Source organism: Arachis hypogaea, chromosome 9 (genome assembly GCF_003086295.3).
Source record: "Arachis hypogaea cultivar Tifrunner chromosome 9, arahy.Tifrunner.gnm2.J5K5, whole genome shotgun sequence".
Taxonomy (NCBI): Eukaryota; Viridiplantae; Streptophyta; class Magnoliopsida; order Fabales; family Fabaceae; genus Arachis; species Arachis hypogaea.
The window spans coordinates 10,129,691-10,141,879 of record NC_092044.1 but is presented as its reverse complement, the minus strand read 5'-3'; the positions used below and the strand labels follow the sequence as shown (position 1 = coordinate 10,141,879).

The 12,189-nt window shown below is 34.9% G+C and overlaps 1 protein-coding gene across 1 annotated transcript; it reads right to left on the bottom strand.

The window, feature by feature from the left end:
• Positions 1-3,067: 3,067 nt before the first annotated feature.
• On the bottom strand, positions 3,068-5,468 carry LOC112708845 (probable pectate lyase 4). Its single transcript, XM_072202470.1, has 4 exons — positions 4,768-5,468; positions 4,068-4,423; positions 3,752-3,887; positions 3,068-3,627 (listed from the first exon to the last, which is right to left on the bottom strand). Exons 1-4 carry the CDS (start codon positions 5,212-5,214, stop codon positions 3,427-3,429), a joined length of 1,140 nt encoding a protein of 379 aa, XP_072058571.1. The 5' UTR covers positions 5,215-5,468; the 3' UTR covers positions 3,068-3,426.
• Between the last annotated feature and the right edge of the window lie 6,721 nt (positions 5,469-12,189).

The following is a 12,189-nucleotide window of genomic DNA, read 5'->3' as shown; positions in this document are numbered from 1 at the left end:
GGATTACAACTTTTAAAGATGGTATACGCAAATGTAACTTTAACATTATTATATGAAAACCGACAGCAACTGTGAATTAGGTATACATGTAAATCGCTAGAGGAGTATAACGGTTTATGTTCAAACACGTTAAGAAAAAAACTGCGACACCCCTCCAGTGGTTTCTTCACAAAATTCAATTATGCATAAACCGCAATAGGAATATAACAGTTTATGCTTGAGTATAAATACGCTAGAGGGAGTCGCGCATTATTCATCTGTTTGTATCATTTGACAAAAGTTTAGAGAGAAGTTAAACTTTGTTTTAGAGAGAGAGAGAGAGAGAAAATTGTGGATTGAGAGAGAAAGGTTCTTAAGGTTATCAAACATTTGGAATTACTTAAGCGCGGGATCATGGCGGACGAACGCACCCTATACTGACTTAATGGCGTTGCGCACATTATCGGAAGCATCAACGAATATATAACATAAAATGTAGAATTAGGGTGCAATAGTTAGAATAAAAAATTTAAGATTTGTAGTTTAGGATTTCAAAGTTAAGACTTAAAATTTAAGTTTGTTTTCTTTTATGTATTGAATTTTATATAACATAAAATGTAGTATTAGGGTACAATAGTTAGAATAAAAAATTTAAGATTTGTAGTTTAGGATTTCAAAGTTAAGACTTAAAATTTAAAGGTAGGATCAAATGTTTAAGTAGAATAATTATCCGTCTGTAATTGAGATTTAGGGTTCAAATTTTAAATACAGTATTTAAGGCTTGTAGAGTTATTTTTTAAATATCATATTTGAAAACTAAGATTTTAAATTTTAGCTTTTAAATATTAAATTTTAGAAATTGAACCTAACGGTAGTATTTTATTATTTTAAAATTTAAAATTATAAATTTTGTAGTTTAATATTTTAAATTCAAGTTTTACTATTTTAAGTTTTAATAAAATTAGATTGAAAAATAATGTTAACTGAACTATATCTGAAATGTTAGTTAAGATTGGATAGATACGATACTTGTACTTTTTGTTTCTGATTATAATTTATGGTTTAAATTTGTAAGTGTTGGAATTTCATTTGGTGTGGTTATTTTTCTCACATGCTGCAGTCAAGTAGGTGTATTTACAGTATTCAGAGGTAACAGAGTATGTCTTTGCATGATAGGATCATACCCTATTTAGAGAGAGTTGGTTTGTACCACCTGGCTAGGTTCAACATACACGCGGTAGTTCTGGATGAATGAGCCCTTGGTCAGTGCGTTCATTGAGAGGTTGTGCCCTGAAACGCACACCTTTCATATGCCATTTGAGGAGTGCACCATCACGTTGCAGAATGTGGCATACCAACTGGGGTTGTCCATCGATGGTAAGACTGTATCTGGGTGCCTCACAGATTTTGATAAGCTGATGGATGATGGCAGACCGGCTTGGGAGTGGTTTCAGCAGTTATTTGGCGAGCTTCTGCCACCGGATAAGGTAAAGCAGTTTACAGTCCACTTCACATGGTTCCATGAGAGATTCAAGGTGCTGCTAGCCGATGCGACTGAGGATACTGTACGCATATATGCACGTGCGCACATTATGATGCTGCTATCCACTCAGTTATTTGGTGACAAGAGTGAAAATTGGGTTCATATACGGTCGTTGCCCTTTGTGGCAAGGCTTGACGAGATGGGCACTTATAGTTGGGGTTCGGCTGCGCTGGCATGGCTATATCGATGCATGTGTCGGGTGGCCAATAGAAATGTGACGAACTTGGCAGGCCCCCTCCGGCTTCTACAGTTTTTGATTTTTTGGTAGTCTCCTACTCTTAGGCCGCATGGATTCGACGACTTTTCTTTTCTCTTGGCTTCTAGGTATCGATAGATGCACTTAGAACTTCATTATTAGTTTCTAGTTATTAACTATTGAGTTGCCATATTATATATTCATATAACATTGTCATCATTCAGGTGGGCCACTTATTTATCGACATCCGACGGCAAGGAGAAAAGAATTATCCAGTGTCACCTTGCATTAAACTGCTTGGTGGTCAAGATGTAAGTTGTTTGTGTCTGTTTCCAAGTTTCATTACTCGTTCACCAACATGTTTAGTATATAATGTACTAATGGAATATTCTATAATCATTTGTAGATTGTATGGAAGCTTTATGTTGCACTGGACGTGCTTGCTGTTGTTAATCTAGAGATTCAGCTGAGTAGCACAGTTGGTTATGGTGGGTGGTGACTAGCCTGATATATTTCACCGTGATTGAATGGCACCAAGTGGACATACAGGATATTCCCACAAATCAGTGACGTTCAGCATATGCCTGAACCAGCCTTGAACATAGACTAGTTTCATAACAAGGATGGTAGGAGTGGAGATAGGTGATTTCCGAATTATTTTCAGATACTTATGAGTATGTTATTTATGTTTAGGGTTGTGAAATTATACTGTTGTACTTACGAGTATGTTATTTATGTTTAGTTTCCTGTATGTTGATTTTATTATATGTATGACTTTGTAGGTTTGCTTCTTCAGATTTTCACTATTTCATGTTTGGATGGCACATCATACATTGAATAACAAATATAATGAAATTAGTTAAGATTGGATACTCAAGAAAATCACAAACATAATGAAATTAACTTTACTAAAAAAATGACAAATATAATGACATGGGTTATGTTACGTAACCAATAATTTTTTTGAACAACATGAACAATCACCAATCAAATCAAAACACACTACACCTCTAAATTATCCATCTAAATCTTAATATTACAATAACCATCCATACACCTAATGAAATAAACATCTGATATATCCATTATTCACATTGTTTAGCATTTTCATTGTCTATCTATACTTTTTTTTAATAACATTAACTTTACTCAAAAAAATCACAACTATATAAAAAAACACAAAACATAAAGACAGAACAATAACAACTTGATCACAAGGACAACATGAACAAAAATAAAGACATATGATGATGCTGTCTAGTAAGCTTAGCTTGTTGGAAGGATGCCACTAATGCTAAGGTCAATACTTTTGATTCTCGAAAATAACAAAACTTGAACTATTATCAAGATGCCTAAAAAAAATGCCATTAGTTCAAAATGGATGTTCAATATCAAATTCCATGTGGATGGTTATGTGAAAAGGCACAAAGCCAGATTAGTGGCAAAATGGTACAATAATTAGACTATTGTCTTTGACTATTTTGACATGTTTAGTCCCATATTTTGCATTCTTCTATGATGTACATTGCTTCCTGAATACATTCAAATTATAAGGTACTTATTTGGTTGTAAATTAGTTCTCGATTTATAAAGAAAATTGAGAACCCAAACCTAGAAAATAAACCTAGTATTGGCTTTAAGATTATATTGATGGATCCCTTGTAATTATTGTGGATATAATCATTCAAGATATAGAGTTTTTTGTGCATCATAGTACGCCAGAGGATCTTGTCAAAAATCTGACAGATTTAGCATCAAGAACCTTAAAATATTGTTCCTCACTATAATTTGGCTTTGGCACACGTCCTCCTTTTGTTACCGTGAAAGAAGCTCCATTTTCAAAAGCATCCCCTACTGAATGGAATTCCCACATGTTCCCATTTTCGCTATTGCCTTTTCTCCATGTCACCTACGCAACACATAATAATTAATTAAAATAATATATAGTATACATAATATAATTACTAAAACAATGATCAAAATAAATTCATCTTAATTAATTAATTTCATTACTGATTATTTAATTTATTTACCTCCTTGTTCCCAGATTCAGGGGCTATGAAGAGGTTAGATTGGCTTTTGAGACTTGGTCCCATGCTTCCACCAATAGCATATTGCATCCATCCCTGGTAAAGATTGTTTGCTACATGTGCATATCCATGACGGATCCTATATAAATTTATTAATATCGTCAAATATATTATGAGTCCAAATTATGTATTTTTTGTGTATAAATTTTTATAAACATGAGTCCAAGTTATTAAATAATATTATTTATTGAGCATGTTGCATTTCTCAATCAAAAATTATTAGTCGCCTAAACTTTGCAATAATTTATTATGTACTTACCTTGGCATACGCTGGTTACAATTTGGTCCAAAATGATTGTAGACAACAGTAACTTTCATATTCTGGTCTCTAATATATCCATCATCATGCCCAAGAAGCATAACCTTATCTTGGTTCCGGAACCAGTTATTGGAGACGGTGACATCAGTGGAACCCCGTGTAACATCAAGAAGACCATCTTCACAATCTTGAAGTGTATTATGATCAATCCAAATCTTCGAAGCAGTGACTAGTCTAATGGCATCGCCATCAACTTGACCTAATGAAAGCACCTTCCCATTTGGACCCATCACCAATCCCGGAGCTTGTGCTTTACAATCATGGATCCGAATGTTGTGGATTATTACGTTCATCGCCTTCAAACAAATAACAAACAATTTGTTATCTGAGTAGTTAGCAATTCAGCATTCATGCATGCATTATGCATACATTATGCATATCAACTAAACTAATATAACGGTTTTCAGCTATAATATTAATTGTACAAATTATATTTTTAAGATTGACAATAATATATCCAGTTAATCACTTGGGTTTTTTCCATCAAGTGATGACTCATTACACTCTTAATAGTTAATACTGTGCAATTTTTAATCTCAGTAGCATAATTAGTACAATTAAAATCTCAGAGATTATTTTAATATATACAACCAATATCATCATGCATCACACACTTTGGGATTTAACTCATTTTGATTACCTTAAAGATCATAAAGCATGCGTTATGAGCAATGTGGACGTTGGCGCCGCGGCCATCAATGGCGGTAAAGCTACTAATGAGAAGGGGTTTTGCCAATGTAATTTTCATGTCTCTTTTAAATGTGATCCAAACTTTTTGTTGAATCACAGAAGCTCCATATCGCAAGGTACCATGCTTAGGGTTTATGGGGTCATCACTAGGGTCTATAACTTCATAATAGATGAGGTCACTGCCAATGTTGTTCATCATCTTGCCAGCATAGCCAATGGAGCAGTTTGCGAGTTGCGCGCGGTGGCTCCTCCATTGGGGATCCCGTCTCCAGCACCGGTCAATCACATTCATTTTCATGCCAATTATTTTGGATTGCTTGGCACCATAAGTAGGGTATGGAGAGAAAAGGGTGGCAAGAAAAATGGGCAAAACAAAGTGCCAAAGGATACTAGCCATGGTGTATGTATGTTGTTGGGAATAATGTGTTATGTAGGGTTTTGAAGTAGTACATAGTAGAATTGAGAATTGATTATATATATATAGGCTACGGTGGATGGGAAATTGCTTCAAGTTTGTTGAAGTTGTTGTGTGAAGCTATGGCCAAAGGAGTGTCGGATGCACGAGAAAGCTATCAATAATAGAAATTGGGGAAGGTCCAGCTCAACTAAGTATAGTGTGAATTAGGCTTAACATTAAGTTAGATATAACACGGTTAGCTAAATTTGAGTAATGACTATATAAGGAAAATTAAGGGAGCATCATTTAATATTGGGAAATGATATGGTATATTTTTTATTTTTTTATTTATTTTTTTTGTTTTCCACGGTATTCCCCAATTTGATAGGTCAAAGACTAATCCATTATAGATCAGAGCTCCATTTAAGAGTTTGTAGTTGGCTAATGGGTTGTTGCATGCACAAGGCAGGATTTGAACCCCCAACCCCCAACATTTGCTTAAGCGGACTAATGAGCTTACCATTAGACCAACCTGTAAAATCCGAGAGATTAGTAAATAATTAGCGAATAAATTAATTATTGCTCAAGAAAATTAGAAAATAAAATTTTGTAGTTTGACATGATAGAGAAAATTAAAATAAGAATTTTGACACTAATTTTAAAGAATTTGGCCCCAGATTGAATCGAATGGACTAAATCAATAGAACCGAACCCAAAATGGGCCCAAGGCCCAATCCAACCCAACAAGCCTTAATGAATATAGTTTCTCTTCCCTTTCTCTCTTCATTCATGTTGCCATTGTTGGAGAAGGGAAGAAGAAAGACGAAACCCTGGCCTACACTTTAAACCTCCACAACTTCTCGCTCCGAGCTTTGATCGCGGCACCGTTTGCGGCCACGCGACCATCACGTCGAGATCTACAAATCTATCTGAACAATTTCATAGGTAAGCCTCATTCTCAATTCAGTTACTCTACCCCTTTAATTTTCAAAAACCTTGGGCATACATGTTGAGAATTTGTTGGCTTTGATGCTATAGATTCAATTTAGCTTGAGGAACTTGTTGGCCTTAGTTCATTTGGTCCGTGGGTACGGTAAAAATCCTTAATCCTAGATATTTCTTGTTTTGATTAAGTTGGATTTTGAGTTTTTAGGTATATGTATGTATGTATGTGTTACGTGTGTACGTATACATGATATGGAGTCATTGGAGCCATTGGAAGCTTGATTGGGATCTTGGTTAGTGATTGGAGCTAAATTTTGGTATTAAGGGCTTGCCGTTCGCCTAAGTGGGTGCCTTGTGTAATACGTGGAAATCGACCAAGGTATGATTTAGGTTTCTCATATTTAATATATAATGTTCTGTGAAACCTTAGGCTAGAGGACTATAGGATAGGTTGGAACGGTTAAATATGATGAATGAGTGTTTGTGATAATATAGGTTGATGACATGGATTGAGTATGTGTTAGTGATTATGGGTATGCTGGAATTAGAATGCTAAAGTGGTGTTTGAATGATGATTGGTTTGTTGATAAGGTTATTTGTGCATAATTGGTAGATTGCTCATGGTTTTATTATCTAAAGTAAGAATTTAGGTGTGAAATTGTGTAATGTTGATGTATGATAGAAGGGTGTAGAATTATGTTCTTGTGATATTGCATATTTTAGGGCTTATTTTAAGTGTGGAATGGTTGATATTTGAATGGTGAATCAATGAAATAGAAGTTGGAAGTTTTTTTGCAAAAATTGACTTTTTGGCTAAATTTTGTCGGGACATAACTTGGCTTCCAATCCCCCAAATTGTTTTAAATTTATCTCATATGAAAATTAGGTCTATGAAGTTTACACTATTCGAAGAACAGATGAAAAATATTTTAAAACAAAAAAGTTATGCGTGTCAAAAGTTTGGAGTGCAAAACTGAAAATTCTACAGCATTAAACATTTTTGTTGTTCTGTATAACTCGCGTACGCGACCAACCTTTTTGGGTTGGGTATCTGCTCGCTTATGCGAGCATAGAAAGTTGTACTCTCACGCGTATGCGTGAACTTTCATAAATGCACTCCCACGCGTACGTGTGGACCCTGTGTCAAGAAATCTGGGTTTTTGAGTTTTAAACCTAATTTCAAACTTCTAAACCTCTATTTTTTTACGTTCAGTCACAAATCATAAAAGTAAGCCTAGTAATTAGATGAAGCTAGGAAATAGAGGTATCTTGGGGGTGAAGTAAGTTGAGAAAGTGATGAATTATATATAAAAACGTGTACACTTGAAGTGTATAAGGTACTATGACTTTAATGATATGATTATGCGATGATTATGAATAATGTAAAGAGGTTATAGTGTTGAACTTGCGAATGAATGAGCACGATGATGATATTATTTTGTGGGATGTGAGGAAGGTGGTAGGGCACTAATCCCCCGACGTATTCCCTCACATTCTTTCTCTCTCTATCTGCAAGGTGGTAGGGAATTAATCCCGTGACCGATATGGCACGGCCTCACTAGGGGAAGGTGGTAAGGCACTAATCCCCCGATCTTGTGCCTCCTGGAGATGCGCAGTCAAGAGACAATATCTGGGTTAGCTACCGAGTGTGTCGTGTTCTGGCAGTTAACCGATGCGTGAGCTCACGGCCTGTAGGAAAGGTATACATCATGTGCATATTGTTTGCTTTGTTTTCTATGCATTATTTGGGAATGCCTAAATGATTATATTATGTTAATTGTTATATTTGCTACTTGCACTACTTGTCTCCTACCTGTGCTTGCAATTGTCTGTTTGTCTGTCTTTGCAAACTTACCGGTGATAGAGGCACAGAAGAAAGGTGGAAAGACTTAGTGTTAAGGTTAAGTTTAAACTAAGCTTAGATATCCTTAGAAGACCACCTTTTTATGGTTTCAGTTTAGTAATTTAAGATTTGTAATCTGAGTGTTAGCATTCTAGGATTATCTCTGTCATTTTCAGGACCTTATATCTTATGTGTGTGGCACCTTTACTACGCTGAGAACCTCCAGTTCTCATCCCATACTCTGTTGTTGTTTTTCAGATGCAGGTCGAGTGGCATCTCGCTAGGTGTTTGGAGTTCTGCTGCGAAGTGGTTCATTTTGAGGCCTTACTTTTATTATTTTGATATATATATATATATATATATATATATATATATATATATATATATATATATATATGTATGTATGTATTAGACTCTCCTTATATGAACACTTTATCTTTGGTACTTCTTAGAGGTTTTATGGAGAGTTAGGGATTTTAAACATGTTCTTTTGGGCTTTTATTATGTATATATTGTATGTAAATATTCTCCGACCAGCCTTAACTTCGCAGGTTGAGTTAGGAACTTGTTATATTATTTTCTTGTCTCTCTACTTCTACTTTCTATTTAGTTATGCTTTTAAACCTTAGATTTCTTCGCATGCAAGTAATCTTATTTTCTGAGTGTTGCGCTTTTTATTTTACGATTTTTGCTTTATCCGTTTTTCAAGGCTCCTCGTATACTGTATCCTTTTCAATATTATTATATATACTTTTATTTTAGAGGTCGTAATACCACACCACCTCTGCTTTACGGCTTAAGCATAAAGCTCTGTGTGGTAGGGTGTTACACAACCCAACTTGATTAATATGATATGGTATATAGGCTTAAAATAATATTTTTAACTACAGATATAGAGTTATAGAATTTTTCTCTAAGATACACTTAGTCACTTACACATACTACACTCTTTAGAATAAATCTAATTTTAAACTCGGATACAACATATGTGTATGTATATATATATATATATATATATATATATATATATATATATATATATATATATATATATATATATATATATATATATTTATATATATTATTAAAAGGTATCAAGATTAATCACCTTAACTAAAGTCTCTAATTGATATTAATGAATAATGATGGGCAAGCACAGATGTATTCATTAGCTAGTAGGGTTCAGTGAGATTTTAAAAATTACTGAGCAGTTCTTAATTTAAAAGGTTAGTATTGCCCCCACTATAACATTGATTTTGATCCCAATCCTCTAATTGTTGATCCTTCTCCATTTTTTCTATTTTCTTTCTCTGCTCTAGACTCTAGAGTTTATGTCACTACTTACAGGTATCACCATAGTGATGTTTTATGAGTGGCTGAATTGGAAGAGGAAATGAATGTGCCAAATAAGGTGATCTTAGCATTACTACTTATTTTACCAAGTTAAGAACTATTTAGGAAGAGTTAGACAGTTTAGAACCCATTCACCATGTACTTGTGGTATAGAATGTGTTTGTAGTCTAAGTGTTATGAGAACCTACAGAAGAAATAAGAAGGTTGTAGGATTGCTTAAAGGCCTTAATGATGAATATGACACTATTAGATCACAAATAATGTTGCTCAAGACAATGTCGGATGTCAGTGTAACCTTTTCAATGCTCACACAATAAGAGCGTCAGTTGCATTATCCAAAAATCGGCCCGACTTGGGCATTGATGAGTTAATCTGATCTAATTGAAGGAGAGAAACATGTGTATCAATTCAACACTGAAAGTAATAGTAGAGAAAGAGGACATACGTTTTGGCAGAGGCAGAGATGGTAGTAGTAAAGATGGTAATATAGCTCACGCATTTTGAGATAACAAAATCAGCATCAATTCCTAAATAGAAACAGGTATAACACACTACACTCTCATAATGAGCTCACATATTTCTCACATATTTCTTACAAAAAATTTTTGCTCCGATTCCTCGGTCTTGACAGTGGAGCAACTAGCCATGTATCATCATTCATGAAAATTTTTTGTCATTACTATCACATAAAACCAATTCTTGTCAAGCTCCTTAATGGTAGCTAAACTTTAACCAAGATTGTTAGAACTGTGATTTTTTCAAACAATCTATATCTCACAGAAGTACTATACATTCCAACTTTTACTTTCAATTTGTTGTCTGTTTCAAGAATTACTAAAATCTTAAACTGTCAGTTTTCAATTACTAACACAAAATGTGAGATTCAGGACAGGTGTACCTAAAAAGTGATTGGGTGTGCTAATGAGAAGGATGGTCTTTACACATTGGCAATCCCAACCGTAAGCTCACATACATACACCAAACACCATTATATTAGCATCAACATCCACATCTAAAAATAAAGGCACAAGTGACACTAAATCACTATCAGTGCCTGCATCACAAATTCATGGAGCAGCAGCTACAAGCTCCTCTGAATTAGACCCCACCTCAAAATAGAATAAAACACAATGCTAAGTTGTGGCATCTCAGACTAGAGCATATACCTAGGCACCTAGCTATTGATAGATTAGTTGTAATAAAGAGGGATTACCCTCTCATTGAATATTCAGATAAAAAAGAACATTGTGATTTTTGTCATTTCGCAAAAACAAAAGAAATTACTTGATGGTAATCAGTGGCTAAGAGAAGGGGGGTTGAATCTTAGCCCCTTTTTGTTGAATATTAATTTCTGATTTTTCAAGGAACTTCAAGAGATATTTTTGCTTTTTGCCTCGTGTCGAGTTGAGAGACTCTTTTGTTTTGTCTCGTACCGAATTGAAAGTTATTTTTGTTTTTGCTCCTGATAAGCAGAAACAAAGAAAGGAGTAGGGAAGAAGAATTAACACCAGATATATCCTAGTTCAGCCACTAGGTGCAATGTGGCCTACATCCAGTCTCCATCACAACAATGATGAAATTTCACTATGTTTTCACAATATTACAAACACCAATTTCTCTCCAGGAACTACTCGTTCCTATCTGGGACAAATCCAGATTCTACACCCAATCTGAATTTGACTAGAACTCAAATCCTAGCTTTCAACCGTAAAGTGCTAACCTAACTTGTAAGGGAATCCCCACAGGATCATGAAACACAACATACAGATGTACAAAGAAACTCTGAGATATCTATGATTTTTTCTCTAATTTTGATCACTGTCTTTTTCCTCTCACTGGCTTTTTCTTATAAACCTCACCATGTTTGCCATTTTCACCATAGAAGTCAGATAGACAAAACTAAGAAAAAGAAAACAAAATGGACACCATTGAAGGAGAAGAACTCAGAAAGCTCGAGTAGCTATGAGAACTCTATGCTTTCACTATCTCTCCTTGATCTCAACCCTTGGCCGTTTACCCTTAATATAGAAGGGGAAGCTTCCAAAGGCGAAACCCTAACCCATCAACCTCTTCTCCTATCAAAGAGTAGCAGCGGCTACCACAGAGAGAGATGAGAGAACCGAGACTGATGCATGCAAGCTTACCTTATCTTTCTCACCCTTTTTCTTCAAGCTTCTTCCATCTTGGCCATTGATCTTGACTTTGGCCCCAAGAATGGATTCTGATCATTGATTGGCATCTGACCCAGGCTAGCTTTAAACTTTTCATTTTTGCTTCTTCCAGCTAGAGACTTAGAGGCTTAGATATTCTTTGTAGCACAAAAATAGAAACAATCTTTTGCTGTGGCTTCAAGGTAGATTTGCTTCATGAACCAAGGCCAATTTCTTCCTTTCTTGGTAACAAAATCTTGAAGCCTTTCTCCAAATCTTTCCTTCTATAGCATCAATCTTCTTTAACCTTTTTTTATAGGCTTTTCTTCAGAGGCTTCACTTTTCTTCTATCTTCTTCTCTGATAGATAGATGTGATTCAAAGCAAGAGAGAGGATAGAGAAGAGAAAGAAAAATTTCGAAGGAAGCATTCAAAGCACATTAAACTCAATTGAAATCTCACTTCCATTTCCCAAGACCAAAAGTAACGTGTAAGGCTTTCAATCTAATTAAATCAAATTGAATTTTTACTTTCAGTTACCAAGATATGGAGTCACGTGTTAGGCTTTTGGTTACTTGAGGAATGAAATGAATTGGGTTGAGATTTGGATTCCATGTAACCGAAGCATGCTTTGAAGTCCTTGGGTTCCTTTCTTTGATTTATCAATTTTGATTTCATCATGAGC

Excerpts from the sequence above, each read along its gene's own strand:
- LOC112708845 (XM_072202470.1), bottom strand. The coding sequence starts at position 5,214 with ATGGCTAGTATCCTTTGGCACTTTGTTTTGCCCATTTTTCTTGCCACC. Across the intron at positions 3,888-4,067 it reads TGTAACCAGCGTATGCCAAG|GATCCGTCATGGATATGCAC; the intron begins GTAAGTACATAA and ends AAATTTATATAG. Across the intron at positions 3,628-3,751 it reads CTGAATCTGGGAACAAGGAG|GTGACATGGAGAAAAGGCAA; the intron begins GTAAATAAATTA and ends TGTGTTGCGTAG.